The 23,594-nt window shown below is 34.8% G+C and overlaps 1 protein-coding gene across 2 annotated transcripts in view; it reads right to left on the bottom strand.

The window, feature by feature from the left end:
* The window catches only part of DIAPH3 (diaphanous related formin 3), a 484,732-nt gene that overhangs the window by 249,756 nt on the left and 211,382 nt on the right, over window positions 1-23,594 (bottom strand). For both annotated transcript variants that reach the window (XM_078070282.1, XM_078070281.1), the window contains 3 exons: window positions 21,596-21,691; window positions 13,665-13,759; window positions 9,236-9,337 (listed from right to left, as the gene is read on the bottom strand). In XM_078070282.1, the coding sequence (XP_077926408.1) occupies window positions 9,236-9,337; window positions 13,665-13,759; window positions 21,596-21,691 (293 nt within the window). The remainder of the gene's footprint in view (window positions 1-9,235; window positions 9,338-13,664; window positions 13,760-21,595; window positions 21,692-23,594) is intronic.

The following is a 23,594-nucleotide window of genomic DNA, read 5'->3' as shown; positions in this document are numbered from 1 at the left end:
AGGACGTGGAGAAACGGGAATCCTCTTGCACTGTTGGTAGGAATGCAAACTGGTATGGCCACTCTGAAAAATAGTATGGAGGTTCCTCAAAAAGTTAAAAATAAAACTGCTCTATGATCCAGCAATTGCACCAGTAGGTATTTATCCAAAATATACAAAAATACTGATTCAAAGGGATACATGCCCCCCAATGTTTACAGCTTTATCTACAATTGCCAAATTATGAAAAAAGCCCAAGTGTTCATCAACGGATGAATGGATAAACACACACCTCAGAATATTACTCATTCATAAAAAAGAATGAAATCTTGCCATTTGCAATGAAATGGATGGAACTAGAGAGTATTGTGTTAAGTAGAATAAGTCAGAGAAAAACAAATACTATATGATTTTACTCATATGTGGAATTTAAGAAACAGAACAAATGAGCAAAGGGAAAAATGGGGGGGGACAAAGAAACATTTGTAACTATAGAGAACAAACTGATGGTTACCACAGGGAGGTAGGTGGGGAGATGGGTTAAACAGGTGATGCGGATTAAGGAGTGCACTTGTGATGAGCACCAGGTGTTACATGGAAGCACTGAATCACTATATCATACACCTGAAATTAATATTACACTGTATGTTAACCAACTGGAATTTAAATAAAAACTTTTTTAAAAAGTGATTTTAAAAGACATTTGTTTTAGGGCAATAACAATATCCATATAATACCATAATGTGGATACACATCACTATACATTTGTCCAAACCCAGAAAATGTACAACACCAAGAGTGAACTGTAATGTAAACTATGGAATTTGGGCAATAATAATGTGTCAGTGCAGGTTCATCAACTGTAATAAATGTACCACTCTGGGGTGGGGGTGGGGGGGGATGTTGATAATGGGGGAGGTCATGGATGTGGTAGGCGGAGGGTATATGGGAAATCTCTGTACCTTCCCCTCAGTATTGCTGTGAACCAAAAACTGCTCTAAAACAACAAAATCTTCTGTAAAAAATTCTTCACACTATTATTTTATTGTTCTTAACATATATTTTCCCTCCTTTCTGTTCATCTCTTCTTTATTTCATATATTCATTTAGCTAATATCATGTGGTCACCACGTGCTGGAAGATACACTATGTGTTAGAAATAAGATGAACATGAGCTACTTCAGCCTACAGAAAATTCTAAGCATAAATGAAAACTGTCTGGTGTAAAAGAACACTTACATTCTAGGGGAATAACAGCCATTTGGAGATATGCACAGGATAGTACAGTAACAAAGAGGAGGGATACTGAATCTTGTAGGGAAAGTATTCCAGAGAAGTCTTCCTCAAAGTGGAAAGGAAGGGGAAAGGAAGCATACCAACTGGCCTAAGTATGGTGCCTTCAGAGCTCAGCAAGTTAAGGAAAGACGAGGGATAGGGGAAAACTAAGACTAGGGGAGGGAGGGGAGGCAGGAATGCTTCATTAAAGACCGAGTTCTTGGTGGATGGGAAGGAGGGGCTTCTAGAAAGACCTGAGGAAATATTTGGGGCTGATGGGTATGCTCGTTATCTTGATTATGGTGATGGTTTCAAGGGTATATTCATACATGTCAAAATTAATCAAATTCTACAAATTTTAAATATATGCATTTTGTTGTATGTCAATTATACTTCAAAGATTTTTTTTTTTTTTTTAAGGCCTAATGCTATTCGAAGAACTGTAGACATCCATGTAAGAGCTATGGGAAGCAACTGAAGGATTTTAGGGAGGCAGTGATGGATATTCTGTGATATTTCACACTTATTTTACATCTTTACAGATCTTCCCTGCAATCAAACTAAAGACTGAATCAACTGGTCCTATTATAAACAAGGAACCATGCTCCTGTTATATACAAAGAACCATGCTTGTCTGTATACCCAGAATACATTCCTATCATTAAGTGAGTAACATAGGTCTTCTTTATCTCAACTCACTTTTAAAACCAAACTTCAAAAATGCTAAAAAAAAAAAAAAAAAAAAACCCAGACATCATAAATAAAAGCAAAGAGACAAGTGAGAAGCATTAAGAAAAACTGCAAATAGGGCGCCTGGTGGCTCAGTTGGTTAAGCGACTGCCTTCGGCTCAGGTCATGAGCCTGGAGTCCTGGGATCAAGTCCCACATCGGGCTCCCTGCTCAGCAGGGAGTCTGCTTCTCCCTCTGACCCTCCCCCCTCTCATGCTCTATCTCATTCTCTCTCTCAAATAAATAAATAAAATCTTTAAAAAAAATAAAAATAAATAAAAAAAACTGCAAATATTTATAAAGGAGTAACAAAAAGATTATGTAAGATCCTACAAGCTAGAAGAAAAAAAGAAAAAAGATATAGGCAGTTCTAAGAAGAAAAATAATATATAATAACTGCTTTAATATCATCTCATAACCCAAGAAACAAAGTAAAATACATAAAAACAAGTGAAAAAAGATAATATTAAGTATCGGTGACTATACCAGAAAAAAAAAAAAAATGCACACATACATTGTTCCTAAAAGTATACATTGACACACACATCTTGGAAAAGTAATTTAGCAATAACTCTCAAGATAAAAAATACCCTTAACCTAGCAATTGAAATTCTGGGACTCTTTCCTAAAAAAATAATATTAATAAGAAAGCTAACCTTTATAAAGAGTTTATCATTATAAGAGGATTTACACACATTCACCATATCGATTTTTTAAGACTCAGAAGAACATAATGGAGGTAGGCACTATTACTGCCCGTGTGATTGGTAGAATAATGATCCCTTAAATATAACCACTAATCACTAACACTTCTGAATACATTATTTTACATGTCAAAGGGACTTTGCAGATGTGATTAAATTAGGGATCTTTAGAGGTGTAGAATAATTATCATGGGTTATCCAAGTAGGCCCAATATAATCACAGACTCTTATAAAAGGAGAGGAGAGGTTCAGAGGAGATGTGATGGCATAAGCCACAATGACGCTGGACCCTGAGCCAACGAATGTGAGGAGCCTCCAGAAGTTGGAAAAAGGAAACAAATATTCTTCTATAGCCTTCAGAAGGAATGCAGCCCTGAAGACCCATTTTGGACTTCTGACCTCTGGAATTATTAGACAATAAACTTCTGTTGTTTGAAGTCACTAAGTTTGTAGATAAGTTGTTATGGCAGCACAAGGAAATAATATAGTCCCATTTCATAAATAAGAAAATTGAGGTACAGAAACATAAGTAACTACCCAAGAGCACACAGCTAATACGGCTGGTCTAGGATGGAAACCCAGAGTCCATACTCACAACATCTAAGATACACTGCCTTCAAATGCATATATAAAGATGAATGCAGAATTACTCTTTTAAAAAATCCTGGGGACATACAATTTAATGGGTACTGACATAATATTTCTGAATAGTATATCCAAGTACCTACATGAAGATGTGTACAAAATTATTTTAAAACCCTCCAACTAACCATCCTTCTTTAGAGGAATAGTTAAAAGAAAAAGTCACTAAAGACCATAAAATACCATTAAAGAATTTAAAACCAGGGACACTAAGGTGGCTCTGTCGGGTAAGCGTCTGCCTTCGGCTCAGGTCATGATCCCAGAGTCCTGGACCGAGTCCTGCATTGGGATCCTTGCTCAGCGGGGAGCCTGCTTCTCCCTCTGCCTGCCATTCTCCCTGCTTGTGCTCTCGCTCTCTGACAAATAAATAAAACCTTAAAAAAAAATTTAAAACCAGTACATCATGAAAATAACTATCTCCAACATATATTTTTTTACAACGAAAAAGTTTCTGAACAATATATTTTTCTAAATGTTCATATGAACACGCATATATTTGTGAATACAAAGAAATAGGATTGGAAGTCCAAAAAAATGTTAAAAATAATTTGTATGGGATGCACTGAGCTAGTGAGATACAAGGAACTTCCACATTGTATTCAATATATTTATACATTATTTGAATGTTTTACAACAAGAATATTAGGGTTTATTTTAAAACAGGCATTTTTTATTCAAGGAAATATGCATAAACTTCCTACAACAGTTTTTGATTTAAAAAAACAAAACAAAACAAAAAACAAAACAATGGAGGTCTCTCACGCACAAAGTTTAAAAGCCCTGCCCTATAGTGACACCAAATGGTGGCAGCTCAAAATACAGAACACAAACAGGACATTTGTTCAATTCAGCCTTCCTATAAATGTTTTAATCCCTTTGAAGAACAGGCAGCTTAACAGAATTAAATAATGTGGAGACAAATAATCAAAAACTTAGAATTTTTAATCAAAGAAAGTCTACTGCACCAAGTTTCAAATGCAAATTTTTAGGCATTTTTCCAAACTTCAGCTCATCTTCTGATCCCACTGACTATTCACATGTCTCACTTCTCCCACAGTTAAATCATGATACTGTGAGAACAGTGATTTTACCTAATGGTTTACTGATCAAAGAAACTGCAAATATAAAAAAAATAGTCATACAACTAAAATCAGGTTTGATAAGTAGGCAATATTTTGGGAGGATAAGTGAGGAGGTGTTAGAGCTGAAGAGGGAAGGAAGGAATCCAAGAAAAGAGGCAGGTATATTTTCACTTCTTCACTTATTGATAGAAAATAAAGTTGAATAAAGCATGAGGGGAAAATAATATTTTCCCTGAAAATATTCCAGGGAAAAGAATATTTCAAATTAGGCACAGTTAGTATTCAATGTCCTCTGCCCAGAAACCTAAACCAACAAATAAAATCAGCATGCAAATGGTCTCATTCAAGTCACACAAAAAGATACAGAGATAGACCACCTCCCGGAGCACTCCTTTAAAATACCATTTGACTAGAACCTTTAGTCTCTCAGTATTAAATGATAACTGTTTCACATTTTTGAAGGGATGTTATCTTTCATATGTCAAAATCTCCCAGAAAACATAGGACATAAGTATACTCTACTCAGCTACAGAAACAACTTAATAGTATCATTAAACCATTAGACCCTGAATGCACAGCACCAGAGGATCAATTCCAAAAGGTACCAGGCCACCAACCACCACCAATGTCACCATCACAACTAGACTACAGAGCACAGACAGGACCAGCTCCAGAACACCTAACAACTGTCCTGCTCAGCTGGCCAAGGTCCAAGTCATAAAGATTGCAGGGAGAATTAGTTCAGGAAGGTATCTCAAGACTCTGAATTATTAAAAGTAACAGATGAATGACTAAACCCTTCAAGGCATAAAAGTACCTGTATCTAGTATTCATGCATTAAAAACTTTTTTTTTGAATAGTGGTAGTATCTGCATTAAAAAATTTTGTTTCCAATTTCAAGGGAGAAATAAAGTGCATATGAAATACTATATTATAGAAAACCTAGAAAGAATACACACATATCAAAGTCAATCAGAAAAAGACAATTATATGATCTCACTCAAGTGGAATTTAAGAAACAAAACAGAGGACCATAGGGGAAACATAAAACAAGACGAAATCAGAGAGAGACAAACCATAAGCAACTCTTAATCATAGGAAAGAGTGTTGCTTGTGGGGGGGTGGGAGGGGTGCGGGCTGGGAGATGGGCTAACTAACTGGGTGATGGACATTAAGGAGGGCACGTGATGTGATGAGCACTGGGTATTATATAAGACTGATGAATCACTGACCTCTACCTCTGAAACCAATAATACACATTAATGTTAATTGATTGAATTTAAATTAAAAAAATAAAATATAAAAAAAAGAAAGAAAACTTCAGGGACATACAATCCAATGAATATTGGCATAGTATTTCTCAATAGTCTATTTGTATAACACACTCTATATAGGACATAGTGTTCTAAAACGTTGTATCTAAGTAATACATGACAAAGGTAAAACATATTTCTAATTTACATGTTATGTCTTATATATTCAAATTGGTCTTCAATGGACATTGGTTACTAACATTTTGAATGTGTCACTTTTGCACACTGCCTTTCTATCAAAGAGAAAATAATGTAAACAAATGCCAGTGTCCTGGTGGAGTTGCTTTTTGTTTATTGTTTTACAAAATTCTTTAGTGGAATTAAGGTTGATTATATAATGCAAACAACTATAGTGACTATCGTATCAAATTTTGATGTTTGTTGAAATGGAACACACCTTTTCTGAGAAATCTGTAATTCACATGAATCAAATTAGTAAATTTATATAACTGGATGAAAGAAAAAGTTAAACTGGCAAATAATGTAACTGTAGAGTTTTAACTGTTTTGTTTTGTTTTGTTTTTAGTGGAGCGAGAGAGCAAGAAGAAGGGGGGAGGGAGAAAGAGAATCTTAAACAGGCTCCACACCCAATGCGAAGCCTGATGTGGCACTTGCTCTCATGACCCCGAGACCATAACCAAGAGTTGGATGCATAACGGGCTGAGCTACCCTTAATTGATTTGTTAAAATGAAAACAATATAGAAATCACTATCAGGTTACAGAACTGGAATACGATACAGAGCTAAAAGTAAGTCTCTCTTGGGTGAAAATGAAAAAGCAAATGTTGGCCTCATTTGGGGGTGCAAAGGCTACCCTAACCCTTGCCTATTCCTTGTCTGTGATACATTGATGGTTTTTAGGTAGAAATGATTAGTACTTTAAATCTAAGTTTAGTCAATAAGTAAATGTTTTTCTCAAAGATCAAAGTAATGTAGGAATCTGCAGTTTAGCTTACCTCAAGGTAATAGCCCATCTTTGATACAAACATAATTAAGTTTATTACTTTAAAAATGAAACAGTATAATGGGAATCACAGAAATACACATGATAATTATAATCCGTTTCCTAAAACCACCAAACCATCTTACTTATATAATCTTGATAAATTGAAAACATACCACTTTTTAAAGAAACTTAATATTGAGCGTTTATTCCAGAAAGAACAAAAAACTTCAGGCATTCCACACTGCTCTATAATTTTTGTCCATCATATTTTTTGGTAATTCTCAAGTATTGTTTAGAACTTTAAGTAGGTTTCCCCCTCTTTTTTTGGTGGGGGTAGGTGTCTGAGAAGTAGAGGAAGACAGATTGGGAATGGTGAAAAGTTGCAAGGGAAGAAGATAAAGTTGAAGAATATTACTATTTGACAAAATAAATATATATATACACACACACTGTATTTTCCTCAACTTTCTTTCTCCTTTCTTCACGAAAGCAATTATGTCTTAAAATGTCAGTACCACACAAACTAGAACTTACAAAAATGTGTTCAAGAATATTCACAATCAACATATGATAAAGCACTGTTCATATTGTCTATAGCAGATGTTTTTCAATAGCATTACTCTTTCTACATTAAATTCCATTTGCAGTCAGGTATGACCCGGCATGGAATGTGAAGATTCAAGGTCAAGTTTGAGTTGACATGTCCTGAAATGGAAGTGGTCCATCTCTGTCTTAAAATCAAAACTATAACCTCTAGCACTAGTATCTGGAAATATAATTGTTTTAACTTTCTGACCCCTACAATAACACCGCTTATAAATCATGGCTCTTTGATGTGAACTCCAGATATTCGAAGGAGGACATAACCTGGCTATTTTAAATACACTAAAATAACTGCAAGTTTGGACTCATTCTTCTGTGAAAATCACTAAAACATGGCAAGCATTTTACATTTTTTCTGTGATTATGTGCAATGTAAAAAGTTACTTGCTAAATAGGCATTTTCACATAAGCTTGTATGTGTTTCAGATTTAACGTGAATGGGAAATATTTTAAAACTGTAATTTTACATTTTGTAGTCTTCATTCAAGAGTCAAGAAAAAGATGGGCAAAAAAGTCTGTGGTTAAAAATTTAATGCAAATTCTCCCTTACTCACTTATTCCCAATGTAAGACAGTGCAGGTAGAGCATCAAATAGGGATCAAAAGAAAGACAACGTGATCAGGTAAAAGAATATAAAGCAAACAAAGAAATACAAAAGAAAGTGAAAAAGAGAAGAGAAACTGATACCCTAGAGAATTGGGTTAAAAAAAAATGAATAACATTTTTGTAAAGAAAATCAGTTAAAAGGTTTTATAATCAAACTTATAAGACTATAAATAGGAAAAACCCTGCTTCCCCCTCCCACTTCTGTGCTCTAATCAGCGTTTTGTGAACTCAGGAAGGGGACAGGTGCTGTGGAGAGGGGTGAGGAGAATGGGTTTATGAAGAAACAGGAAGTAGTTTAAGAGCAAATGCCTACAACATGCAAAATATGGTATGCAGACAGTCCTTTAGTTAGCCAACCCAAATTTTCAAAATTATATCAAATACAATTCCATCATATCCCTGGAGGTTGGTAATAGAACTGAAAATAAAAGGGAAAAAAATAATCTTACATATAAAAAAAAATGGGGGCGCCTGGGTGGCTCAGTCAGTTAAGCATCTGCCTTCAGCTCAGGTTATGATCCCAGGATCCTGGGATCGAGCCCCAGGTCAGACTCCCCAGTCAGTGGAGAGTCTCTTTCTCCCTCTGCCCCTCTCCCTGCTTGTTTCTCTCTCTCGCTCTCTCATAAATAAATAAAATCTTAAAAAAAAATAAAAAGAAATGAAACACTAAAGTATTGTCATAATGACTGAATGTAACCAACCTCAAAATGATAACTTAATGATAGGAAAAAAGAAGAGAAGAAAGAAAGGTTGATAAAATTATAATTTTAAGTTGCAACTCAGCTAATATGTAACATTGGCACGTATTTTCACCTCTTCTGACCCCAACTTCTATAAAATAGGAGGCTGGAACAAGATGATTATCAAGGGGTCTCAAAGATTTTTTTTAAAAAGGTATTCACTTTTCATCCTCATTGCCAAGAAGGAGACTGTATTTCTAATTCCACAGTCTAAAACAGGAGATGAACAGAGGTGAGCGATAGAACAAGAAACTGAAGCTACTCTTGCAGTATGTTGGAATACGTAGCTCCAGAATAAATCATAAATATACTCGTCTGCCATAGGAGTGCAGTTTTCATCTTACATTTTGACATGAAATAGAGAACGCATGCAAAAAAATCAAGTCTATACTTTAAAAAACTCCTTGGACTTTAAGGCTATAGTTTCAATATATATATTTGAAATCAAGATAATTTTCCATAAATATCCTTAGGTTAAAAAAAAAAAAGGCAAGATGGACATTAAAGGTTTATAAAACAATCCTGACGTGAAAAGGTCTGACAATTCTTTCCTGTGTGGCACAGTATGAAAATCCCCACCCAGGAGAGCTAATGCAGAGAGATGGATGGTACTTACCACAACAGCAAACTGCTCAGGTTCACATAGGTTGTTATAGTCACTCTTGAACTGAGACAATGAACTTAATTGTTCTTGATCAGGAAGATGCTTTATTAGGTTCTAAAAATTAAAACCACAAGAAAATATCTTCACTAAATGTGCTTCTTGAAATCTAGAAAGATTTATTAATCAACTATGGGAAAGAAACCACTGAAAAAGTCAATCTTTACTTTTATTAGGTAACCTCAGCCTTGTACTCAGCCTTCCACTACATTCTCTGCATCTTGAAAGCAGTCAATTTTCCTCTCTTCTCTCTAGAGTTATATATTCAAATCAAGCGCCACTTGATTAACTATAAAACTGAGAAACAAAAACTCAGCCTACACCAAAGGAACAGCTTTCTCACCTGGGTAAATGTGATCAATCACAGTTCAGCTTTAGGGAATTAAATGTCAGAAATTTCAGTCAAAGCCAAACATTTTAACACTTCATTCGAGGGGATAAAAGAAATTATCATATTGCTACTAAAAGGCAAGAGAAAGAAATGAAATTCGGGGAATTTTAATGAAAGTGCTTGCAAGATTTAATGAACATGATTAACAGTTTTAATAATAAAAATTAAAGTATCTCTAAAACAAAGACTAACTTTTCTGATGGGAAAGAAAACTTGAAAAGACACTGAAGACACAGAATGATATACTTTGCAGATAAAAAGCTTATAGAGATAACCTTTAGGAACTTAAGTGCCCATGGCCTTTGGCCTATATCACCTGCAGTCCAGAAACCACAGGCTCTCGGTTATTCTGGCTCCTTTTATCCATGGCCTTTCCCATGCCACACATTTAGACAAGAGAAACACTCCCAATGGAGAAAGACCAAATAAACACACAAATTGTCTTCCCTGTTAGAATTTTAATGATTACACAATCCTGGGGACAAAGTCTATACAGATCCTCTGTATCAAAATATAATTGACTATAATAGTGTTATAAACAAATTAGTGTCCTGATATTAAAGTTAAGAAACAGAGTGGTTGGTGCTCACAACTCCAGATAATAGCGTCAGTATACTCTGTACAAGCCCAAAGTCAAGTACAAGTTATAATTAAGCCTACATCATGCTATATATATTTATGGGGAAAAACTCCCCCAAACGTGTCATTAGTTAAAAATAATGTTAGAGAATGTTATATATCAAAGTAGTTAGATCAAAGAACAAGTTTTGGACTCACTGTGTACCTTTGGACAAAAACTTGGTTGACTGGCCAAAAACAAACAAAAAAAGGGGCAATTTAAGATAATCCCTAAAAAAGAATTCACTGTTAATACTACCAACTGAATAAAAGCAATAGAGGATTTTTCCATATAAATAGAAATTTCTCTTATTAAAATTGCCTGAGGCCCAAAGACCTGGTTATTTATGTTTCTTTCAACCATTCTAGCTGACAGCTGGATTATGTGAGTTATTTACTAATCAGGCCTCTGAATTTCTTCAGTATCCTTTTAGATGACCATCAAATCCCCTTAAATATCTGTAGTTAACATATAATTAATCTTTTATCATGAATTTATTAATTTTTCACTTGCTTAGTTTTACTTTGTAAAGTAATGAAACTGTTATGATTTATAAGAATATAGGCCCAAATTTCCCTTGTCTCTCCCTTTACCAAATTCACCATCCTTTCACAAATCCTAAGGTCCTATCAAACTAAACTCTTCGCAGTTGCCCCCTGCCCCCCAACTCTTCCCTCATGGCACAGGGAATTATTAGGGCCAGAATAACTGACCCCTACTAATTTACTCACACAGCCCTACTGCCTTTTCTACATCCATACTGTATCCAACCCTGCAGAATGCTCACCTCCACACATGCACACATGTAAATACCCTCACCTCCACACATAGCACAGTGCTCCCTTAACACATCCTCTAATTCTAAATAAATAAATAAATAAATAAATAAATAAATAAACTCTTGATCCAGTCATGTTTATCTTGTAATTATATAGGTAAATGTCATTTCCCTTGCCAAACTAGAAATTCCAAAAAGGTAAAATCCATGCCTAATAGAGCCTGACATCATGCCCTGCACATGGTGGGTGGGTATAATAAAATATATACTAAACGAATTAATTACTAGAAGACAAATGAAGGCAAGTGGGTAAAGAATGAGGCAGAGAGCTGACATCAAAAACAGCATACTACTGATAACTGGTTATATATGAATACATAACAAGATACGCCAAAATAAAGTTATGACTGTGAACGGAGCTTACCAAAATGGTGATTATTATCAAGTAATGTTTTTTCCATGCCGTGTTTAAAATTGGCAGTGCTTCACATTACAATTAGGAATATATTTTTGAAATTAAAATAAGACTTCAAAGAGCATGAAATTCTTATTTTTTAATCAATCTATAAAAGTTCAAACTAAGTCTTTAGATTTTAAATTCCTAAAACTTGTTTTATATTTAGTAGGTGTGGTAGGCAAAAGATGACCTAAACCACATCCCCCAAGATGTCCACACCTAATCCCAAGAACTTGTGGAAATATTAGATTACACGGCAAAGGGAAGTCAGGGTTGTTATCAGCTGACCTGAAAATAGGAAAATTTTTCTGGATTATCTGAACTGCCGAACGTAACCACAAAGGTTCTTAAAAGTGGAAGAGGGAGAGAGAACAATGGAGCGAGAGGGAGATGTAATTATGAAAGAAAGAAGAGAGGCAACATTGCTTCAAAGTTGAAGAAACGTGTCCCAAGCCAAGGAATGTGGGCAGCCATGAGGAGCCAGGAAAAGACAAAGATTTTTTTCTAAATCCTATAGAAAAGAATGCAAGGCTGCCAACTCCTTGACTTTAGCATGGTAAGACACACGCCAGATTTCTGTTCAATAGAAATGTAGGCTGATACATCTGTGTTATTTTCAGCAACTAAAGTTGTGGTAAACTGTTACAGCAGCAATAGAAAACTAATATATTAAGAAATTTTATGGAACTGGATGATCTTTGGACATGAATTTAAAAAATCCAAATTCTTGGGCTCCTGGGTTGGCTCAGTTGGTTAAGCGACTGCCTTCGGCTCAGGTCATGATCCTGGAGTCCCGGGATCGAGTCCCGCATCGGGCTCCCTGCTCGGTAGGGAGTCTGCTTCTCCCTCTGACCCTCCTCCCTCTCATGCTCTCTGTCTCTCATTCTCTCTCTCTCAAATAAATAAATAAAATCTTTAAAAAAATAAAATAAAATAAAAAATAAAAAATAAAAAATCCAAATTCTTCCCCCATCTCTGTCCAAGAGCCACCTGAACATCCAACACATTCATGTAATCAAGTTAAAAGCTACTCTGTAAATACTCAACAAATGCATTAGGAAAAATACCCATATGTATTAAGTAGAAATATTTTCTCTAAGGAACTTGAAGTCTACTCCCAACAAGGCACATTCACAATCAACAGTCACAAAGACAAAAATCTAGTAAAAAGAAAGTGCTAGAGAATGAAGGCTTCAAGAGTTACTGGATTACGTTGTTTGATTGTCTCAGCGACTCACAACGCAAACTCCTACCGGGATTATGTCACAACCACATTGGGAAGACAAGGTAGGAGAGGCAAAACCAAAGGCTGCTAAAGATACCATCAACTGATGGATTAAACGTCTAAAATAATTTTAAACGTGTTGACACTAACAAATAATCTCTGGTTTCTTTTTATTGCTAAAAAAATCCTTTTTCTAAGTACATCCATTATAAGAATGAAAGATAGTAAACAGAAGATATTATTCTCTCACTATATGATTTGTGGTTTGATTCGCCGACTTTACATTTTATCAAGATATGCATTATTGATGCCTTATGTGGATTTCAGCGAGCAACTCTGGTACCACACTAGCATTCCTTAAGTACTACTGTGGGTAAAAACCATTTAAAAAACCTCGCAGCCACCTGAATGAATTCAGAATGCTATGCCCACAATTTCTAGTACTCGTAGGAACACAAATGACTCAAGGAAGGGTTGTTAATAAAAGGTAACTTTAAATAAAGTTACCCTCTGTCTTCTATATCAAATCATAATATGACTTTATAAGACAAAAGTCTAAGAAAAACATATTCTAAAAGGATTATACAAATAAATTTTAATTAACATATTACTAATCTTAACTGTAACCAAAACAAAAACATATATATAAAATTAAACAATTTGCCTTTCAGAAACAGTCATTTAAAATAATTGAAATGTAATCATTTTGATAGCGTTATATTTGGTTTGCAGTTAAGAGAAGATGCAGAGTTTTATCTCCTGGCAAAGCAGAAGTTATGCTAAAACTAATTATGTGGCAATGATTTTCCAGTTGAATGATTTGGTTTAAGAATTTTGCTTCACTTACAGATTTCTATTTAATGAGAAGCTTGCAATGAAATATTGGAATTTAAGCTCTCTGCCAGTTTATTTACCTGAATCATAGACTCTGCCAACTGTGTTTCATCCACTTCCAGTATCATCATTTTGATTTCCTCATATGGCACCCGAAAAGAGCTCAGGAAGATTGCTAAGAGGAGGAGGGAGAGGTTCATGATGAGTAAGGGAAGAAAATAATTTGAGATGTAGTTCTCTATAAAAAATAATCCATAAAATGAGAGACTTTAAACACTGAATGTATTACAATGGGGGAAAGGTTCATTAGCACTTTTTCTATTCTAGCTTTAGAACGACTATTTAAGCAACAGTCCTTTATTATTATGCTGGTTACAAGGTTGATTTTTAATGCTTAATTATTAGCCTATCACGGAATGGTGCCAATTTTCATGTGATTAAAAAAAAAAAAAACTGAAATATATTTGGTATGCCATAAAAATATCACATTGTAATAAAAAGAACGATGAAACTCCAAGATGCACATGTAATATTTGTCTAAACGTGTGTTTTTAGCTTGTATAATATCTTCCAGCCCTACTAAGTAGTTCACAAAAAATATTTTAAGAAAACTGCTAAGTAGTGCATTAACACTATTTTAAGTTATAATAGCACTTCCCTGTTTCAAAATATTATAGACAATATCCCAGAAAAATAGCCTCTGCATGTAACTAAAGTTTGAATATCCATTAGAAAACAAATTTTCCTGAAAAACTATCCAAATAGATTCGATTGTATAATATATCCAATATAGATTGGATAAAATTACTAAGAATTTCAACATTTACATTTTTTTCTAATACCTCATATATCTAATATTAAAACACAACGATCTTCTCAAAAGCTATTGAGGTAAATAAGGATATTTTCACAGTATTAGATTCAAGACTTTTGCTGTTTCCTCCCTTATTCTACTATTAATGTCTCTTCTTCAGTGACAGATGTCACTTCTTGAACATACTCAGAATTTGCTACCACTAGCCCACTAATTTAGATGCTAAACTTATGTCATGTTGTCTATAGGCATTTTCATAGAAAGACAGCATTTTTTTACAAGATTGAGAAAACATGATCTATTTCTTTCCTGAAAGCTGTATTCCATATACCTGAGGATTCCATAGATCATCTACAAATAAGCAACAAGGGCACCGTCTGTGTTCTCATCACCAGCTTCACGGACACATTTCTGAACTCAAATAGTCATAAATATGGGATAACAGTGCTAGAAATTATGGATGGGTATAATCCTTAATATCCCAACAAGATGGAATGAATGATATAAATGCTATTGCAACAGAGATTAATGAAATTATAACAGGATAACCCCATACTGGACACGAAAAAGCACAAAAATATATGATCTCAAAAAAATCATCAGTAAGTAATTAATAGGAAGAGAAGATCTAAATCCATAGATCATGTACAAAACAGGTTGTATATGATTGTAGAATTAAATGTAAATATTTAACAAAAACAAATACTAAAAGAAATCTCACATGTCCATTTAGCTCCTTTATGGTAAGAGAATATCTTAATCATAAAAGTTGATGGAAAATACGTGAAAAGACTGATATCTGACACCATAAAAGGGAAACACCGTCAAAGCACCAAAACAATTAAAAAGCAAGGAAGCTGAGGGGATAAATCTGCGTCAAGATTGAAAGCATTTGTTTTTTCTTCATTTAGAATATCCTGAGATCTAAGAAAGAAAATGAGCAAAATGTACGTAGCCTTAAATAAAAGGAAAAAAAGACAAAAAAAATATGTAATATGTTAAACCTTAGGAGTAAGCAAACTGAAAAGGCAAATTGTTAAAACATACCTGAATTGTAAATTTAGTAAGATTAAGCAATCTTTGAAATTATTAATTTCCTTTGAGAAGCAATAAATCTCACTCAAGAAACCTAGTCTATGGATACAACATGGAAATATAGGAAAGATTATAACATTAAATACAAAGATCAAAGAATAAATACTCTGAAGCATAATATAGTCATTGAGAGAAAAAAATATATACTTTTATGTAGTTTAGTCATTATGGCAAAGTGGAGAAATGCCCTTGAAACATCTATCTCTTCCATCCTGAAAAGGATATTTTTTATCTTAATCAAGAAATACCCTTTGCATAGCATAAGGTACAGAGCTCTCCAATCACTCCACTGTACAACTGAAACTAATCAAACATTGTGCACCAACTATACTTCAAGAATAAAAAATAAAACCTTGAAATATCTAAAAAACATATGTGCGTGCACATGTGTGTGTGTAAATCCTAAATTCATTTCTAAGCTGTCCTGAAAGGAAGGAAAATAGAAATCCTGGGAGAAAAAATATTTAAAAAAATGGAAGTTCGAAATAATGGCCAGGAAAAAAAGAAAAAGATTACTAAGAAGAAACAAGATGGGGGGGGGGGGGGGACATGGAAATAAGAAAAAAAATTTCATAAAAAAATTTTAAAAATTTATATATACATAAATATATTAAGCTACTATATATATAATATATATATATATTAAACTCCTGACATTAAAAACTCAACCTATGGATCAGACGTCAGATAAAGAGAAAACTGAGGACATCAAAGACATAGGCAAAGAAGCAATCCAAAACACAAATTTAAAGAGATGGGAAAATACTAGGTTAAGAGACATAGAAGAGGAATAAAGTACCTTAAAATGTCTACTTGGAGTTGCAAAAGGCAATCACAAAAAGAACACAATTGAAGAAAATCTTATCTGAAGAGAAAATGTCAGAATTTTCCAGAATTATAGAGAGATACAAATCATCACAATAAGAAGGCCCAACAAATCCCAAATAGAATTGTTTTTTAAAACCACACTAGATCCTTATAAAACACATGGCGCTGGTAAGGTTGGGAAGGGGGAACATTCAAGCACTGATGGTGGCAGAATACATTTGGTACAGACACAGAACAGTATATACCTCGAGCAGGCAGTCACCTGTTTCTGCTGAGGGAAACAATAATAACTATTTTAGGTTTTTAAGCCCGACAGAGTCTCTGTCACAACCAGTCAACTCTGCTAGTGTAGCACAGAAGCAGCCATGGACGGTATACGGTCAGATGTCCTGGCTAAGTTCCAACAGACTGCGTTTCAACAAACCGGGAAAAGCAAGATGTAGCCTGAGGGCCACAGTTTGCCGCACCCTGCCTCAGTACAACCAAAAATGGGAAACCACCCAAGAGTCAACCAAGGGTTAAATGAATCAAGTATAGCATTCAAAGCATGTGTTATTAAAACTGCAATAAAAATGAATATACTGCAGCTAGATGCATTAATAAGGTATGATTTTATTTATGTACAATTCAAAGTCGGTCAAAACCAACTTATTTAGGAATATGTACATGGTTGGTAAAACTATAAAGAAAAGAAAGGAAATATTTAAACCAAGATTTAAGATAACGATACTTCGCATAGGAAGGGAGGTAAAATGGGAAAAGGTAATATTTAAGTCTCTAAAGTATTAGTCATCTTCTGTTTCTTTAGCTGTGGGTGTTTGATTTATATCATTAAACTGTAACATGTATTTACATATTCACTCCTGTATAATATGTCATAACTATTCAATTAAAATAATTTTAAAAGAATAATATGAAAACAAAAACGCATGGGGGAAAAAAGGTGGCATAGACTGTGGGTAAAGCATTAAGCTTACTCAAGCAAAGTCTGGCTCCTGTGAGCTTCTCTCAAAAGCCCTGAGAATGTCCTGTGTGATTAAGAGTGTCTTTGTTTATCGGGGGCACTGGGCCACACTAGACAGTCTATGCTAATAATGTGATTTATGGTGGGGGCTTTGGGTCACTGTATTAGCCTGACCTCTCGAGGGTCTGAAAACTAAGGTCAATCGTGCAGGGGTTCACCCATTACCAAGACCTAGTAAAAATGGTGGACACCAAGGCTTAAGTGAGCCTCCCCAGTTGGCAATAATCCATGCGTATGAGTATTCATCATTGCCAGGAGAAGCTAGAGCTGTCCATGGCTGAAAACTTCACCCTCAGAACTCTCCTGGACTCTGCCCCATGTACGTCTTTCCTTGGCTGATTTTAATCTGTATCGTTTAAGCATGAGTCAAATAGCTTTCAGTCAGTTCTGTGAGTCCTTCTAACAAATTATCATACTTAAGAGTGGTCTTGGGGACCCCCAAACTTGCTAGTGTCCAAAGTGAAGATGGTCTTGGAGATGAAAAAAATTTGCAGATAAAAACCTTCTATGATCTCACACACTTTTAAAGTATATAAACAATATGAATAAACATAAATAACACAACATGCATAATGAATATAGTAACATATATAAAAAAAGATAAAAGGTTAACAGAAAGTTTACTTTGCAAATGGACATAATTTATTCCTTGACTTTCTTCTATATTTGTAATTTACCCACTGCTTTCCGGTATTAATTATTATATAGTTAAAATAACATGCACATCAAATACCTATATTTATAAAGACTGAACTATGTTGTTTTTATAGCTTATGAATAAGGTTTTAGGAAAACATGTGCTCAAAAAAAAACATGTGCTCAAAAAAAAAAAAAAAAAAGAAGAGTTGAAAATGGCCTAGTGCATAACACACAATTCAGAAGACTAGCCTAGACCTTTAAAAAACAAATTAAAAGTTACTGAGAATATGAGATACTCATTTAAAGCCTCCAAAAGACCCATTAAAGTGAATATTTTTACTAACATGCATCTTATCCTTCAAAATGTGATTATATAGATCCCAGTGGGCAGCTCTGAGTTCAGTGAAGAAGTGTAACGTGTGCAGATTTTGGAACCAGTCACACATGTTTTCTTCAAGGGAACTTATAAATATTTAAACCTTTACATTAATTCATAGATTCCAGGATTCCTCCCTTTAGAGCTCTAATACTCCAAAAATCTGGTAAAGCATATGATCCTTGTAAAACTCCTAAGGCATCTCTTGAGCTGGAGTGGCTAGAATTCCACCTTTTAGGCTGAGCCCAGGGTCTCTGCCAAACCCTTTATGACCTCAAATACAGGGAGAACCTAAAACACCCTTGAATCAATAGGTAAATAAAGGAGTAGACTCTAGATCCTTTGCTCAAAATTCTATCAAATATTTCAGTTAAGAGAAATCTAAGAGAAAGTATCTCTGATTTCCAAGTGACAACATAGTCTTGTCACTATCACAAGACTCTTTTCAGAATTCAGTATCTCAAAAGACTGAATTTCACAGACAAAAACCAGCTTTGAATCAGACTATAATTACGGTCAAGATTATAGGTTGCTAAAGCTTCTTAAAGCTTAAATCGTAACACTTGCTACAATCAAAGAGGGCAAGAAGAATCCAGAAATGGATTACATCATAATACGACATGGTTTAAATTCTGGACTTTTCGATCTTTTACTTTAAAACATGTTTACAATTGGGTGGGGTGGGAGGGATGGGGTGACTGGGTGATGGACACTGGGGAGGGTATGTGTTTTGGTAAGCGCTGTGAATTGTGCAAGACTGTTGAATCTCAGATCTGTACCTCTGAAACAAATAATGCAATATATGTTAAGAAAGAAAAAAAGAAGAAGAAGAATGTAGCAGGAGGGGAAGAATAAAGGGGGGGAAATCGGAGGGGGAGAAGAACCATGAGAGACAATGGACTCTGAAAAACAAACTGAGGGTTCTAGAGGGGAGGGGGTTGGGAGGATGGGTTAGCCTGGTGATGGGTATTGAGGAGGGCACGTTCTGCATGGAGTACTGGGTGTTATGCACAAACAATGAATCATGGAACACTATATCTAAAACTAATGATGTAATGTATGGGGATTAACATAACAATAAAAAAATTTTAAAAATAAAAAAAAAACATGTTTACAATTAATTGGATGGATATATATCCTCTAGCTAAAACAACAACAAAAAACTAATATCCTCTGTATAATATGATTTTGTTATCTCTAAACAGGAATAGTATAACCTATATCTACTGACCATTTTCAAAATAAGCAATCTTCTTCAAGTCACTGAACTGCTATATCCATCCATAACGTCATGCTACTCACTACCTATGTGATAGGGTTGTAGTAAAGATTAAAGGGCCAAATACAGAACTAGATTATAAAGGTAATCAGTAATTATTAGCCATTATTACATTTGAAATCTCATTTAGCACATGTTCTATTACATATAAATAATACCAAAGTCAACTATTCAACTTTGAGATGAATATTTTTACTAACTTATCATGGCTGACCCATCTGAAAAGAATTCTATTAAAAATGCTACTTCTTGGGGTGCCTGGGTGGCTCAGTTGGTTAAGCATTTGACTTTGGCTCAGGTCATGATCTGAGGGTCCTATGGCTCTGCTCCACGGGAGTCGGCTTGTCCCTCTCCCTCTGCCCCTGCTCATGTGCACACACTCTCTTGCTCTCTCAAATGAATAAATAAAAACTTTAGGTAAATAAATAAATAAAATGGTATTTCTTCAGGACCCCTAATGAGGCTGTTTAGAGTTAAGTCTAGGAATCAGTAATGCCAAGACATGGACACTTTTCAAGAAAAACTCTCTTTTAGATCACAGAAAATAGAACTTTTTGACATTATCTAAGTTAATAATGCTTTGAAATCAATGTTCCTTTAAGGCAAAAATTCCCTGAAATACCTGTATCATGTAACAGTCCCCAAAATCTTAGTCTAAGCTCGCACACACATACACATCCACAAATCATTTATAATTCAGACTACATGTCCATTACACATCAGAAAGAGCCCTGACACAATCTTCACATCAGGGTGATGGACACCACTTTGACCAGCCATCCTGGGTGCAGGGGAAAGAGCACTGGAGTTTCTCACACCAGCAATAAATGCTTCCACGTGAAAGCTCATCTCCACTTACACTGTCATTGGCCCAAGAAGTCACATGGCGACATCTACCTTCAAGAGCATAGGGATGTGCAATCAACTTGTGCCCACAAAGAGAGTAGTATCTTGGCCAATCACGTTAATATCTACACACTGTCCATGGGGATCGTGGCGCATCCACAATGCAGACAAGGGGTGGCCCTCTGTCATAGCAAGCAGGAAAGGATGGAGGTCTCAACCTGCACAGAAGGAATGTCAACTCTGTCCTTTACACTTAACTGCCTCCGACAGAATTCCTTCTCTAATCCATAGCATGGATCTTTAGCCTCTTACCAAAGAATTTTTGTTCCCAATACTTGCTAAAAGCTCTCTTGAGGCATGTAGCAATGGAAAGGCAGACTAGAAGCCATGTTAACTTCCCATGACTCTTGATTCTCCACATTGGATTCCTCTCACAACATTAGAAAGTGATCTATACACATGGTATTATCTCGGTTCCAAGCAAACTATCTTTGATGCATTCAAGTTGCAGTTAGAAAGGAGTTAGAAGCAAAACTCTTTGCTCTCTTCTCCTCCTAGTAATTCAGTCAGGGAGACAATTCAATACTAAGTATTTAGCTCCTGTAACAGTAATTAAATCTAAAATATTTCCAGTCATTACTTTTGAGGAAAGGCTTTCAACTGCTCAGATGGGATAATGGAATTCATTTTACTCATCATCCTAATTTCCATTAATATTCCAACCTCTTTTGTGTGTGATCAAGTATCAAAAATAATAGAGATTCGGAGGTATAAAAGAAATAATCCGTTATCACTTTTTAAAATATGATGCCATCACCTAAATTTCTTAACTCGTTATTTATATACTTAGACAAATGGTAGCTTTTTCCTCCAGTTATAGAAGACATATTTTCATTCTAAATACTTTCCTTAGCTTTATTTTCTAATACGTTTTTGAAGAATTTAACCCATAAATTGCCTAAAGGGAAGGAATTATCTTTGAAGTTATTATGCAAATAATAAAATATTAAAATAAAAAAATGAAAAACAAGTCATAAAGAAAATGAAATAATTTACAGGAACCACCTCCAGTGTTTTACTAATGTGATAGTATTGAAATTTCATACGTACAAAGGTTCTGGGCAATTTTAGAATCTAAAAATTTAAGCTCTTTAATTTTTTTCTTAATAGCTTTCTTCTCTTCAAAATCTTCCTCTTCTCTTCTCTCTGTAAAACCAAGGATAGATCCACGTCAGTCAGGCATTCAGCAGCAAAAGGACAGGTTGTGAACTATTATCAAAGAATCTAAAAAAGATACTATTCTCTTAAATAACATGGTTATAAAAGTAATAGATATCCCAAGACCTAGACTGTTTTAGATAGGCACTAGTGGTTCTTACGCTAGAAAAACTGAGTAGATACTTGAAGGTCTGACAGCAAAAACAAAACTGATGTGCATTATGGAAACCAATACCACTGGGTACAAGAATGAGAACACTTAGCTCATTTGAACGGTATATGGGACACAATTACAGAAATGAATATACTTACACTTAAAGTAGGTTAAGAAGTTAGCTCTAAGAGTGCTAAGCAATCACACACACACACAGCTATTTTATGTCTGAGAGACCACCCTTATTTAAAAATATAGCTCCTACTAAACTGGAAGAGTAGGTGGTTTATAATTTGGTTTCCAAATCTTTGAAAACAGTCAAAATTTGGTATTTAGCTTATTTTATCTGAGGACTTCAGAAGCAACAAATGCATCTAACCTCCCTATTCTTAGTAAAAAATAAGAGAATAAATGTATCATGCTAAATATCAATCTATGACCTGTCCTTACAACAAGGTATAGGACAGTCAAGGTTAAGAGCTGGAACCAGTAGTGATCCTATCAACTTCCCTCTCCTTTGTGTCCACAAATGGCACTTCTGGTCAAAGCCAGTCATCTTACAAAATCAGGACCTTGATAACAAAAAATAACAGAGCAAAGTGTTTTAGATATGTACAAATAAATCACTACTATTGGGGAAAATAGCTGCCAAAAGCATCTTCATACATATAAGATGGCACATTATAATTACATTATATCAAAAAAGACTATTATAATTACATGTTTTGGTACATAATGTGAGACAGGGATCAACTTTTATATTTTTCAAAATACTTATTAAGTAATTACCTCTATCATTTTATTAATAGTCATCTTTCTCAACTGCTTCTATATTACACTTTTATCCTATACTTGTTTTTCTGGGCTTCTAATTCTGTTCCACTGTTCTAAGTACTACATCTTAATTGAATGTCCAAATTATTTTTCTTCCCCTTCTAAACTTTCTTCCCTTTTCTCATTTATTTTTCCACATGAACTTTAGAGTAATTCAAAAGTTCCAGAAATAAAATTCATTTGAATTGTATTTGACTCATGAGACATTTGTAAATAAATTCAAGGAGATTTGGTATGTTGACAATTTTCAAAATTCCCAGTCATCAACAGGACATGCGTTTACAATTATTCAACTTAGTGCAGTATTCTTTGTAGGCAACCCGTACATTCATTGTTAGTGTTAGGTGTCCTAAGTATATCTAAATTATACTCTTAAGTATGGGGATGGGAGGCGGAGAGATTGGTTAATTCTACCCTTTCCACTGTACTTTGTAACTAGTTACTGCTGGAATATAGAAACTTTGTTGAATTTTGCATACATGTTTTATAATCAGCAACTTTACTTATTCTTTCATTCAAATGAATATTAAGCACCCATTAAAAGGGACTGTGCTAGGCAATACAGATACAACATTACACAAAACAGAGACATCCTGGCCTCACAGAATTTAAAGACCAAGAGCAGTGAATGCGAAGCAAATGTCAACTACAATACATAGGTAAGTCTGCAATGTTTTGATAAGAATCCCATAACCCATTCTTAACAGCGACAGTCTTCATGTAATAAATGATACCTAATCAAAAGCTTGAAAGAGGAAAGGAGTTAGGTATGAGAGAAGGTTTTGGGGTGGTAGGAGGAAGGATCAGACAACAGAAGGGTAGTGTTTGAAGGTTTCACGGTGCAAGAACTTGAAGGGCACAGAAAGAAGTGAGAATAACAAGAGCAGAGAATATTGTGTGGAA

The sequence above is a fragment of the Halichoerus grypus genome, chromosome 4 (assembly GCF_964656455.1).
Source record: "Halichoerus grypus chromosome 4, mHalGry1.hap1.1, whole genome shotgun sequence".
Taxonomy (NCBI): Eukaryota; Metazoa; Chordata; class Mammalia; order Carnivora; family Phocidae; genus Halichoerus; species Halichoerus grypus.
This window is presented reverse-complemented; position numbering and strand designations above follow the sequence as displayed.